This window comes from Danio rerio, chromosome 10, assembly GCF_052040795.2.
Source record: "Danio rerio strain M-AB ecotype USA chromosome 10, GRCz13ab, whole genome shotgun sequence".
In the NCBI taxonomy this organism is placed as follows: domain Eukaryota; kingdom Metazoa; phylum Chordata; class Actinopteri; order Cypriniformes; family Danionidae; genus Danio; species Danio rerio.
The window spans coordinates 1,975,001-1,989,743 of NC_141030.1; the positions used below are offsets into that span (position 1 = coordinate 1,975,001).

The 14,743-nt window shown below is 33.2% G+C and overlaps 1 protein-coding gene across 4 annotated transcripts in view; it reads right to left on the reverse strand.

The window, feature by feature from the left end:
* The window catches only part of epb41l4a (erythrocyte membrane protein band 4.1 like 4A), an 88,854-nt gene that overhangs the window by 17,723 nt on the left and 56,388 nt on the right, over positions 1-14,743 (reverse strand). For 2 of the 4 annotated variants that reach the window (XR_015500236.1, NM_131223.2), the window contains 6 exon segments: positions 13,872-13,959; positions 13,064-13,152; positions 10,876-10,939; positions 8,282-8,373; positions 3,811-3,888; positions 627-742 (listed from right to left, as the gene is read on the reverse strand). Coding sequence is in view for 3 of the 4 variants with exons in the window: in NM_131223.2 (NP_571298.2) it covers positions 627-742; positions 3,811-3,888; positions 8,282-8,373; positions 10,876-10,939; positions 13,064-13,152; positions 13,872-13,959 (527 nt within the window). In the remaining variant the exon portion in view is untranslated. 4 annotated transcript variants of the gene reach the window in all.

The window sequence follows — 14,743 nt, forward strand, 5'->3', positions numbered from 1 at the left end:
CTTTGTTTCATTGTTTACCTTTATTTATAAGTAGCAGGGTGTTTACAGCTACTGTATATTTCTGTCTATTCGCATCCCGTCCCTTTGTGTCCCCTTGTGTAGTCGCAAACTGCGGTCATACCTAAAACACGTTCTTACTCCTTTAGTGCGGCAGCGGCATGAGTCATGGCGGTAATGCTCCTTTTAAAGTGTCACTCACTGTATTTGCTATTTAATTCTGTGTGGTTGTTAATTAGTTGCTAAAGGTGGTTGTTTTATGTTATTGTCTAACGCGTCTGGGTAGTTGCTAATGTGTTTTGTAGTTGCTATTTTGTTCTGCTACTTCATTATGAGTGATTGATTTGTTGTAGAAAGTGAAATTGGTACTGTGTGGTTGCACGGCAGTAGCTAGGGTGCTCTTTTGCGCTTGCTAGGTAGTTGCTAGGATGTTCTTTTGAGGTTGCTAGTGTGTCCTGTGTGTCATGGTATCTGCTAGACTGTTTTAGGTGGTCAGTATGTAGTTTCTGGTGTGTTCTTGCTGTAATCTGTATAGCTGTTAGCCTGTTCTGTAACCGCACACTGCTCTACATGATGCTGGACGGCTGTAACACGAGTAACTCTTCTGTGAAGTGTGTGTGTGTGTTTACCTGCAGGCTGTGTGCTTCTCTTCGGGTAGGTCTTGCTGCGGGTCCGGATCACCTGCAGATCTGCTCTGGGTAAAGTTTCAGTCGACTCTCGTCCAATCTGCATTGCAGTTTTACCACTAGAAACAGACAACAAGACTCAGCTCTTCCTGCATCACTATTCAAATGTGTAATCAATGGAATAACTGGCATCTAGTGGTTGTTTTAAGGCCCCGTTAAGTTAAAATACAGTGTTTTTAGATGTTAGTATCATGTCTATAGATGTATTTAAGCTAGTGTGCTCCAAAGCAGTGACAAAAATTCATGTTTAGATAATATAAGCACTTAAAGCTTGCAGTTCGTCACTTCCGCCTAAATTGATCAACGATTTTTGTCTGACATGACCTCATACAAATCTTCTGACCAATCAAATGCTCTCTGGTATCTGACATGCCCCGCCCCCTTCTCGTTTGCTTTTTATATGACGCACTTGAGCTCGACCACTCTCACTGTGATGAAACAAAACACCATTGGCTGTTCTAAAAAAGGAGGAGGAGCTACTCTATGCCCCACCCACTCTTCATGTTTAAACTGAGATTATGTCAAACATCGAATAAAAAAATGCAGATTTCAAAGCACTTCACAGGAGCTTGTATACTCGTATTATTTCTTGTTGTACTCGGGGCTGGTTATCTTTTGAGGCTCATATTGTGATGGATGTGATGCTGTAATTTGGGTAAATGATACGTTTATTTAATGACTCACTGCGAGAATAAAGCACATGACAGCAACATGAGTCACTCACTGCTGTTTTACAGACATTCAAGCGCTGTATTTCTGTCTGTGACTAATATCTCTGTCTGCTCATTTCACAATTTCTTCATAAATCATGTCTCGAGTCTTTATTTCACAGCAGATTTAAGATGAGACTGCTATTCGAAAGTCTCTTGCAGTTTTTAAAGGTATAATTTGTACATTTCTTTCGTTAAAATTTTCAAAAAAACACTAGAACTGTGTTATTTATTTTGACATCTGTACTTACATTACATTAATATGTGTGTTTAAAAAAAACTTTCAAATTCAGAGAAATAATCAATTGCATCTAGTGAGACGGAGTGTGTGCTGTGTGTTCATGCTAATGACGTCGATTACCACTTTGGTTTTTATGGAAAACAGGTGTAAAAGTGACATACTGTTGCTTTAACCAGCAAATAAAGTAATAATTGTGAACCGAATTATAATAATTTGAATTAATTTACAGTTTAAAATGTAAAAAGTTTTAAAACTGTTTACTATCAGAATGTATTTTATCAACATTACTCTTAATTAATTTATTACTGTGAGTTTTTAGCTTCATTACTTCCAACACAGGTTCATTATTGATATGTACCCCTGTATACATTTCTGAAGATCGTAAAATACATCCCAGGAGGTATCTTTTTTGCAGATTTTGTTTTTACAAATCCACCAGAGGCCGCTGTGTACACTTTTTCAGTTCTCAAATTTGTCTTGTTAGTGTTATTCACGCCTGCTGCTCTCACGTAAATCCACCAGAGGCCGCTGTGTACACTTTTTCAGATCTCAAATTTCTCTTGTTAGTGTCATTTATGCGTGCTGCTCTCGCGTAAATCCACCAGAGGCCGCTGTGTACACTTTTTCATATCTTAAATTTCTCTTGTTAGTGTCATTTATGCACGCTGTTCTCGCGTAAATCCACCAGAGGCCGCTGTGTACACTTTTTCAAGTCTCAAATTTCTCTTGATAGTGTTATTCACGCCTGCTGTTCTCATGTAAATCCACCAGAGGCCGCTGTTGACTGACATACCAAACCCATCCTACAGTGTTTTCAAAAGTAATCCAGAAAAGGAAAAGCTCTTGCCTGATTTTTCTACGTTTTCAGATTTTTCGACATTCTCACCCTGTTATTTACTTGTTTATTTTATTTTTTGTCTTTTAGTTTTGCCCGCTTTCTGGAACCGTTCTTCGCCGAACTCGAACCCCATTGTCATGGTCAACTCTCTGTGTTTCAAGTCTGCCGACGTACATGGCGAGCCACTGAGCAAACTGGTAACAGTGGAAAAGCCGTCCACTCAGAGGTAAACGGTCAGCTGGTAGCGCGAAAACAAATGTATTTTTAAAACTAAACTTAAAAAAAAATTGTTAACATCAAACATCGAATTCCCAAAATCGTAGAAATAAATGAAATGATAAAATATTAAAAATTTCCATAAATAAATATGGAAGTTACATTCATGATTTAAGGACATTATAAGAAACAAGAAAATCAATACACTCATAATTGTTTTTTATATCATCAAAAAGAATACAATTAATTTGTTAATTCAGTTACAATTCAATTGTGTACTTTTTGTTTTTTAAATCGTATTTTGGCACCCAGTCAACCCTTAAAACTAAACTTTAAAAAATAACATAAGTAAATAACGGTGAGAATGTGGAAAAATCAGGCAGGGGCTTTTCTTTTTCTGGATTACTGTTGAAAACACTGTAGGTTGGGTTTGGTATGTTGGTCAGTCAGTCAGGCAGTCAGTCGACAGCGGCCTCTGGTGGATTTACGTGAGAACAGCAGGCGTGAAAAGTGTAGCGTTAATTTTAAAGACGAAATGCAGCTATACGTAATTCTGGCTACATAATTTGTGATCTCCAGAAATGTATATAGGGCTACGTTTTCTGAATGAGCCTTCAAATTGCCTCAGTGGTTAGCACTGTGGCCTCACAGCGAGAAGGTCGCAGGTTTGAGCCCCAGCTGGGCCAGTTGGCATTTCTGTGTGGAGTTTGCATGTTCTCCAGATGGGTACAATATTTAAATTTTGCCCTCAACTGTATATATAAAAGGATAGCAAAGTGGTTCAGTGGTTAGCACTGTCACCTCACAGCAAGAAGGTCGCCGGCTGGGTCAGTTGGCGTTTCTGTGTGGAGTTTGCATGTTCTCCCCGTGTTGGCGTGGGTTTCCTCCGGATGCTCCGGTTTCAAAACACGTGTGCTATATAGAAATTGATGAACTAAACTGGCTGTAGTGTATGAGTGTGTGTGTACATGTGGGAGTGTATGGGTGTTTCCCACTACTGGGTTGTGGTTGGAAGGGCATCCGCTGTGTAAAACATATGGTTCATTCCGCTATGACAACCATTGTTAAATAAAGGACTAAGCCGAAGGAAAATGAATGATAATGCATGCGTACTCCACTAACCTGTAGCGATGCTTGGAGCCCAGAGAGCTGAATTTGGAGAGTTTTCTTGTTAGCGAATTAGACTCATTTTCTGGCATTCTGGAATAATAACAAATAAATAGTTAATAACAAGAAATTAAAAAGTTATTGTCATATAAATGAACACGACAACATCGCATCATTCACAGGATTTGATGTTTTTGCTAGATTTTTATTTTCACTCCTCACTCGTCTCCTTCAACACATCTGTGGGCCAGATCTGTTGTTTACAGCCATATTTTAATGAGATAAATTACAGAACGAGCGTAAAGGAGAGCTTTCCTCTCATTATCATTCAAACGCTGCAAATGTGCGACGCAGAAATGAAAAGCTCAACATAATGAGAGATCAGAGCAGAACTGGCATTTCTCGCTCTTACATTAGCGGATAAAAGATTCCCAGAGCTGTGTGTTGAACATGATTTGGCTTGTTTTGAAAGTCTGGACGGTCCTGTTTCAGCTCAGTACATGTCATATTAAAAAAATAACACTGCCATCAATAAAACAACAACACTTTACAATACCCTTTCATTTGATAATGTGAGTTAAACACTCCCAAAACACTATTTTCACTTGAAAATTTGTAATAAATGTAATATGTAATAAACAATTATTTGCAAATAAACTGCACGTAGCATTGAAATGCATGTGAATTTTGAAATCTGAAATAGTATATTTCTTGTAATTCATACTTACATTCTTTAGTCATTTTTCATTCATTCATGTTCCTTTGACTCAATCCCTTATTTTTCATTATGTCCCTTTCGTTTTACACAGCGGATACCCTTCCATCTGCAACCCAGTACTGGGAAACATCCATACACACTCTCATTCACACTCATACACTATGGCCAATTTAGTTCATCAATTGCCCTATAGCGCATGTGTTTGAACTGTGGGGAAAACCAGAGCACCTGGAGTAAACCCACGGGAATGCAGGGAGAACATGCAAACTCCACACAGAAATGTTTAATATATTATTTAAATTTAATAAATATAAATTTTACATCTACTAACTAACTATGAATGATCATGGACAAATATATATTTATATATATAGAACTAAAATAAATAGATGAATAAATAAACAGACAGATAAACAAGCAAACAAATAAACACATATTAAAGAATAAACAAATAAATAAACAGTTAAATAGATAAATAACTAGATAGATAAATAAACAAACACATAAAAAAATAAATAATAAATGATAAAAAGATGAAATGAAAAATGAAAAAAAAAAAAAAGATAAAAATTTATGTGTGTGTGTGTGTGTGTGTAGAAACTCTCCAACTTGTCCAGGTTGATTAAAAGCAGATTTACGATTTACTGAACAATAAAATAAAATAAAATAAAATAAAATAAAATAAAATAAAATAAAATAAAATAAAATAAAATAAAATAAAATAAAATAAAATATGTATTTCATTTATATATTATATTTATTTACATTTATTATTATTAATATATATTTATATAAATTATATATATTATATATTTATATATATTTATATATATTATAAATTAAATTATTTTAAAATGTGTCCTGTTTAGTTTTTTCATCAGACCCAAAAACTGTAAAATTTCTTTTTTTTTCAAGGTTATTTAATAAAAAATAAATACTTGCATTTAATTTAATGCAAAAAATAAAGGTGGTTTATATACATTTATTTATTTATTTATTTATTTATTTATTCTTAATTATTCTTTATTTATTAGATTTTTTTTGTTTGTTTGTTTATCTATCCAGTTATTTAAAAAAATTATTTATTTATTTATTATTTGTTTGTTTGCTTGAGAGGGGTCTGTCTGCAGACTCGGTGCAGATGCAATCTGAGCTGCTTCCAATTCTATTTAATGTTCTCACCTAACCCCAGCCCAGCCCTAACCCTACCCCTTACAGTGACATCACTAGCTCCATTGAGCGCATTGTGTCTGACATTGCATGGCTGAGAGATATCTCAACGTGCATCATAAAGGCTGCATCCAGATACTATTGGTTTGCTTATCTATCTAGTTATTTATTTATTTAATTATTTATGAATCTGGTTACACACACATGCCCGCACGCATGCACACACGCACACACGCACACAGAAGTGTTTCCTGCACTTGAGTTTCACACGCGGATTATAGTCAGAAATCTGCCGTGTGCTATAAAGCTCTGGGTGATTATACACACAGACGAGTGAACGCTGAGGATTGAAACGCAGCCGCTGAACACTAGAGGCTCAGTAAAGCCTGCAGGAGAATCTGAAGGGCCCTTGAGTTCACAAAACAGCTTTGTGAGAACCGACAGCACAGGATAAAGCACTTTCTGAGCTAAAACCACAACTTTACACAGGATTACCGTGTTTTTAAAGTGCACATGAGGATTTTCAACACAGTGCTGATTTACCACCATAACCGTACCACTGCAGTTTATTTCAACAGTTTTAATTTAATTAATTATTTTCTTTTATATATTTATTCATTCATTTTCCTTCAGCTTAATCCCCTATTTATCAGGGGTCACCACAGTGGAATGAACCGCCAACTATTCCAGCATATGTTTTACACAGCAGATGCCATTTCAGCCACAACCCAGTACTGGGAAACACCCATACACTTTCTCATTCACACACACACTCATACACTACGGCCAATTTAGTTTATATTCCCCTATAGCACAGGTGTTTGGACTGTGGGAGCACCCAGAGGAAACCTACGCCAACACGGGGAGAACATGCAAACTCCACACAGAAATGCCAACTTGCGACCTTCTTGCTGTGAGGTGACAGTGCTAACCACAGAGCCACCTTTTATATATATACAGTTGAGGGCAAAATTAAAATATTTCACCCTCCTGTGCAATATTTGTGTAATATTTTTTCATTTTCAAATATTTCTCAAGCGATATTTCATGGAACAGTTATATGTTAATAAATACTTTATATTCAAACAATAATATTTATTTAATAATATATCATTTAAATAATAACATTTACATTCAGTATTCATTATAGTAAAATAATATTTAAATATTACTGTGTTTTTAAAGTGCACCAGGATTTTCAACCCAGTGCTATTTTAGCGTCATAATCATACTATTGGAGTTTATTTGAACAGTTTTATGTCAATTAACTAATTTCTTTATATATACATATACAGTTATTAATGGTTAAATTTTAAACCATCCTGTGCAATATTTATTCTTTTTCAAATATTTTAAAAATTATGTTTAATAAAACAGTTTTGTGTTAATGAATACTTTATATATAAATGATTATATTTATTTAATAATATATATCATATAAACAATAATATATAGTTGAAGTCAGAATTATTAGCCCTCCTTTAATTTAAATTATTTTTTTTTTTTTAAATATTTCCCAAATGATGTTTGACAGAGCAAGGAAATTTTCACAGTATGTCTGATAATATTTTTTCTTCTGAAGAAAGTCTGATTTGTTTTATTTTGGCTAGAATAAAAGCAGTTTTAAATACATTAATTACCTAATTACCCTAACCTTCCTAGTTAACCTAATTAACCTAGTTAAGCCTTTAAATGTCACTTTAAGCTGTATAAAAGTGTCTTGAAGAATATCTAGTCTAATATTATTTACTGTCATCATGACAAAGATAAAATAAAGTTATTAAAACTATTATGATTAGAAATGTTCTGAAAAATCTGCTCTCCGTTAAAGAGAAAATGAGGAAAAAAATAATTCAGGGGGGCTAATAATTCTGACTGTATTATGTTTATATTCAAATAAATAATATTTATATTATAATAAAAAAATAATTAAAAATATTTTTAGAGAATATCTATAACTATCTGTATATTGGATATTGTATGATGTGCCTTTATGTCTATTATGTAATATGTTGTGATATATGACATTAAAGGATCTTTAAAGCATCATGCTTCATGACATGACACAGTGTGATATATGATATTATAGCATGTCACATATTTTAAAAAATTCTTATTTGTTTATTTCAAGCTTTTTAGTGTATTTTATGTTTGATAAATAAAAAAACTAAAACTAAAATAGACATAATAGTTTTAATAATTCATAATAGCTGATTTATTTTCTCTTTGTCATAATATTAGACTAGATATTCTTCAAGACACTAGTATTCAGCTTAAAGTGACATTTAAAGGCTTCACTAGGGTAATTAGGCAAGTCCTTGTATAACAGGTTTGTTCTGGAGACAATCCAACACTAGTATTGCTTATTATTAGGGGCTAATAATATTGACCTTACAATTATTATTATTATTTTTTAAATAATTAAAAACTGCTTTTATTTTTGACGAAATAAATAAAACAAATAAGTCTTTCTCCAGAACAAAAAACATTATAGGAAATACTGTGAAAAATTCCTGAATCTGTTGAACATCATTTGGGAAATATTAGACATAAAAAAATTATGCACTGAAGTGCAGAAGAGCTGAGCTGATGCTTTACCTGAAGAAGGTGTGATGCTCCACGCAGCACTTCCACAGGTTCTTACAGGCCGTTTTACTGGCAGCGTCGAAGAAGAAAGACGTCTCGTTACACTGGAGGAAAGAGAAATCTGTTTTAATGGACATCAGTGCATCATGATTGATGTGCAGTTTTCCCTGTGAAAAATAACATTGACTCAACCTAAAATTGTGAACTTGAGTTGACGCAACTTAAATTGAGTCAACTAACGAGTGAGTTCTCAGTAGTGTGTGTCAGAAAAAGAGGATTATTAAAAGTGACTTGTTTTGCAAAAATCACTTTATTAAGAGGTTGTGTGAGAACAGTGTGTGAATATAATCAGCTTCTAATGGTAAACATTTATTAATTTTATTGCTTATAATCAGACTTTGATTGACATTTTCCATTTGTACGTGTCATCAGAGGGCGAAACCCCCGCCCACTAGAGACCATCTCTCCCTAATTAGCATAAGATGTTAGTCTTGCTTTAAAATCGGCCACTATGCTGACACACAGGCATCTGTAGCTCCGCCCTCTTCTGAAAAGAGCACAATCTCATTTGAATTTAAAGCGACAGTCACCAAAACACCACAATTAGGATCAAAGCCTAAAAGGGTCAGTTTCAGAGAGTTATTAAACATTATTTGTGTGCTATTTTGAGTTGAAACTTCACACACACCCTCTAGGGACATCAGAGATGCATTTTACATCTTATAATAGGACCCCTTTAAGAGCAGGATACAGACAGCAGGACTGGCGACACAACACACTCAATAATGTTAAAAACATGGAATCCCTTTCGCTGATATGAATCCTTTGTCCATTTAAATTGCATCTTTTATCACCTGCAATTAATACACCATTCTTTTGATACATTTATAATGTAAGTGTGTGTACAGTGCTCAGCATTTATGAGTACACAAATCTCTCATTTACTTTATTATGTTATATAGGATGCTTTACATATACTATATTTATGCATACACAGGTGAAGTCAGAATTATTCGCCCCCTTTGAATTATTATTTTTTTTTTTTAAATATTTTTCAAATGATGTTTAACAGAGCAAGGAAATTTTCACAGTATGTCTGATAATATTTCTTCTTCTGGAGAGATTCTTATTAGTTTTGTTTCGTCTAGAATAAAAGCAGTTTTACATTTTTTAAAAGCCATTTAAAGGTTTATAAAATTTTAAAAAGAGAAAAATCAAGAGAAATAAAATTTAGCTGAAATTTTGTAGATTGTAATTTTTTAAATAATATAATATAATATAATATAATAATATAATATAATATAATAATATAATATAATATAATATAATATAATATAATATAATATAATATAATATAATATAATAATATAATATAATAATATAATATAATATAATATAATAATATAATATAATATAATATAATATAATATAATATAATATAATATAATATAATAATATAATATAATATAATATAATAATATAATATAATAATATAATATAATATAATATAATATAATATAATATAATATAATATAATATAATATAATATAATATAATATAATTTAATATAATATAGATCGTTTAGAATCAGCCTAATCAGGTTCTGAATTAATATAATACAATATATATTAGTACATGTTATACGTTACATTATACATTATATTTATTTATATTTTATATTATTTTTTGTTAAATTTTTTAAATCAAGTTAATTTTTAAAAAACAAATACTTTCATTTAATTTAATTTTATGGTTTATTTTTGTTCATTAGATTGTATTTTTTTTCGCTATATTTTGCATGAATTTAAATGTTTTACATTTCTAGTTCTAAAGATGTTCTGTGACTAAAATATTATTTTAATACATGTATTTGTTTAATAAATCTTTTTTGTTCAAATGCACCAACATATATAGCCTATATTCACTGAGAAATGGATAAACATATTAATTTTCAAACCGGGGTGTACTCAAACATGCTGAGTTAACTGTACATGCATTTATTTATTTATCTGTAATTAAATTTGTAAGAGCGACGCGGTGGCGCAGTAGGTAGTGCTGTCGCCTCACAGCAAGAAAATCGCTGGTTCAAGCCTCTGCTGGGTCAGTTGGCGTTTCTGTGTGGAGTTTGCATGTTCTCCTCGTGTTCGCGTGGGTTTCCTCGGGTGCTCCGGTTGCCCTCACAGTACAAAGACATGCGCTATAGGGGAATTGGGTAGGCTAAATTGTCCGTAGTGTATTCGTGTGAATGAGTGTGTATGGATGTTTCCCAGAGATGAGTTGCAGCTAGAAGGGCATCCGTGCGTAAAAGCATGTGCTGGATGAGTTGGCGGTTCCTTCCGCTGTGGCGACCCCGGATTAATAAAGGGACTAAGCCGAAAAGAAAATGAATGAATGAAATGAACAATTAAATGTGTATCTGTTGTATGCTGTATTTGTTTTTTGTTTGTTTTCTTGTTTTTATGCATTTCAGCTGTATTGATCAGGGAGATCATATAATTCAATCTCTGCATGAACACATTTGGAGATCACATACACACACAGGTGCATCCTGATTTGCATAATTGATGATTTGTTATGTAATTGCATTAAAAGGAAAGAAGACTCACATCTCTGCCCAGAACCCGCAGCTCAAACTGGGTCTCTTTAAAATAAACTTTTGTGATTCTTGGCCTGAAAAAAAATTTAAGTAAATCAAACATAAATGAATTTAAACATTAATCATAAAAACAAATGAAAACGGCGTGACTGTGTCAAAATTTCTATCATACCCAATCATATAATACATCATAAATCATATCGTTTAGTATCTGGCTAAATCATATTGAACTGTCTCGCATCAGTTAATATATACTTTAAAACATAATTTAAAAGAACAACAGAGATACGACATATGGTATGATATGATTTACGATATGATAATAAATGATGATATGATTTGATATTATAAATTATATGTATGATACATGACTTGATATGATGTGCTTAAAACATATTTTAAGAACAAATCTACAACTATACTGCATATGAGGTGATATATGACATGAACTTTAAAGCATTTGTCATGTGATATGATGCAATGTAATACAGTTGAAGTTAGAATTAATAGCCCCCCTGAGTTATTAGACCCCCTGGTTTGTTCTGTTTTAGCTTAAAGAGGCTAATAATGTTGACCTTAAAATGGTGTTAAAAAAATTAATAACTGCTTTTATTCTAGCCGAAATAAAACAAATCAGACTTTCTCCAGAAGAAAAAATATTATGAGACATACTGTGAAAATTTCCTTGCTTTGTTAAACATCATTTGGGAAATATTTAAAAAAGAAAAACAAAATTCAAAGGGGGGCGAATAATTCTGACTTCAACTGTATATGATAGTATAGCATGTCACATATAATTTCATGCAGTATTGCATCTTATAATACAATATCACATTCCATATATATATATATATATATATATATATATATATATATATATATATATATATATATATATATATATATATATTTGCATGTTTGTCACACTTTAATGTTACAGATCATCAAACAAATTGAAATATTAGTCAAAGATATGGTTTCAAATATTAAGCAGAAACAAAATCCAAACCTCCATAGCCCTGTGTGAAAAAGTGTGAGTCAAAACAGGATAAAAAGATTTCTAAAACCAGGCGTGTCCAAACTACGGCCCGCGGGCCATCTGCGGCCCGCAATCATTTTTGTGGCGGCCCGCGAGGCTTTTTATAAATATCAATAGAATCTGGCCCGCTATACAAAAATGAACGTAATTCAATAAATAACCACCGGGTGTCGCTATTACATGCATTCAATTAAGCAGCAGTTCTTGTTATTATCTATCTATCTATCTATCTATCTATCTATCTATCTATCTATCTATCTATCTATCTATCTATCTATCTATCTATCTATCTATCTATCTATCTATCTATCTATCTATCTATCTATCTATCTATCTATCTATCTATCTACACACAGTTGAAGTCTGAATTATTAGCCCCTCTTTGATTTATTTCTTCTTTTTTAAATATTTCCCAAATGATGCTTAACAGAGCAAGGACATTTTTACCGTATGTCTGATAATATTTTTTCTTTTGGAGAAAGACTTTTGTTTTATTTCGGCTAGAATAAAAAGCGGTTTAAATTTTTTTATGAACCATTTTAAGGTCAAAATTATTAGCCCCTTAAGTCTTCAGAACAAACCATTGTTATAAAATAACTTGCCTAATTACCTTAACTTAACTAGTTAACTTGATTAACCTAGTTAAGCCTTTAAATGTCACTTTAAGCTGTATAGAAGTGTCTTAAAAATATGTAGTCAAATATTATTTACTGTCATCATGGCAAAGATAAAATAAATCAGTTATTAGAAATGAGTTACTAAAACTACTATGTTTAGAAATGTGTGGAAAAAAAAAACTTCTCTCCGTTAAACAGAAATTGGGGAAAAAATAAACGGGGGCTAATAATTTAGGGGGGCTAACAATTCTGACTTCAACTGTATTTATATATTTATATATATATATATATATATATATATATATATATATATATATATATATATATATATATATATACACACGTGTCTGTGTGATGTATGTAAAATTTGGCCCGCGACAACGTTTGTTTTTTTGCATCTGGCCCTCGGCCCAAAAAGTTTGGACACCTCTGTCTAAAACACTTTGGGAAAACACAAGAGTGAGTAAATATTGACAAAACGCCAATCTTTGACTGATTTATTTCCTCACTATGTTTACCATTCGGTTTAAACATCAACCCACCAGAAATATTTCCCCACTTGGGTTTTATTCTTGTAAACCACGACCCCAACCGGCGTAAGTCCCAGGAAATACTCTGCCTGCTTTTCTCCCTGAAAAAAAAACACACACACACACACATACACACACACACACACACACACACACACACACACACACACAATACATGTATAACCTGAATAAGAACAAGTTGGGACAGTATGGAAAACAAATAAATGACGTCCATAGTTTTTGTTTTTATGAAAGTCAACAGTTACAGTTTCGGAACATTCTTCAAAATATCTTCTTTTGTCTAGAAAGAAACTCACGTAGGTTTGGAAGCACTTGAGGTAGACTAAAATAGTAAGTAAGTATCCATTTTTGGGTGAACTGTCCCTTTAAATAATGAACACAGCTGAAACAGTAAGCATCATTCATTCATTCATTCATTTTCTTGTCTGCTTAGTCCCTTTAATAATCCGGGGTCGCCACAGCGGAATGAACCGCCAACTTATCCAGCACATTTTTACGCAGCGCATGCCCTTCCAGCCGCAACCCATCTCTGGGAAACATCCACACACACACTCATACACTACAGACAATTTTAGCCTACCCAATTCACCTGTACCACATGTGTTTGGACTGTGGGGGAAACCGGAGCACACCCACGTGAACGTAGGGAGAACATGCAAACTCCACACAGAAATGCCAACTGAGCCGAGGATCGAACCAGCGACCTTCTTGCTGTGAGGCGACAGCACTTCCTACTGCGCCACTGCTTCACCCAGTAAACACCATTAAAATGGAAACTCATGTGAAGCGCTATACTCACAAACACCGGGTGCAGATCCACGCCGTACATCTCCAGTGTTTTGGCGATGGCTAAGTAATTGTTTTCGGCTTCTGCAGGCACCTGACCCCTGAACACAGAGAATAACACACGAATGAGTCACGAAAACACAAACGCATGTAGAGGAAGGTCTATGGCATGGATTATGATGTTATTAGTGCATGTAATGAGGATGAATTTGTCATAAAAAAACATTTTATTCAGCTTAAAGTGACATTTAAAGGCTTAACTAGGGTAATTAGGCAAGTCATTGTATAACAGTGGTTTGTTCTGGAGACAATCCAAAACTAATATTGCTTAAAGGGGCAAATAATATTGACCTTAAAATGGCTTTAAAACAATTAAAAACTGCTTTTATTCTAGCCCAAATAAAACAAATAAGACTTTCTCCAGAAGAACAAACATTATCAGACATACTGTGAAAATTTCCTTCTCTGTTAACATCATTTGGAAAATATGTAAAAAAGAAACAAAAATCACAGTATAACTAATGATTTTGCCTTCAAATATAGTAATATATAATAACTAGATTCTTAAAGTTAGAGAACAAACTTTGAGGCTGGCTTGTGAAAGCCTGATGGTAATAGTTTATTTAGTTTAAACAGTTTTAAAAAGAATGAAAAGATAGCTGCTGTTATATCATTGCTAGGTTAGTCTGTTTTGTTGCTATGGAGTCGATTGACAGCTTAGACTGATGATGTATCAAAGCTTCTTGCCAGTATGAACAGTTAAAAGCAACACCCATGTCTCTATCACACTGCAGCATGACGATATCAATCTGAACCTCGATAATGGCAGTCTATGGGACAGTTGCTAGGGTGCCGTATCTGGTTGTTAGGGGTGTGGCTAGAAAG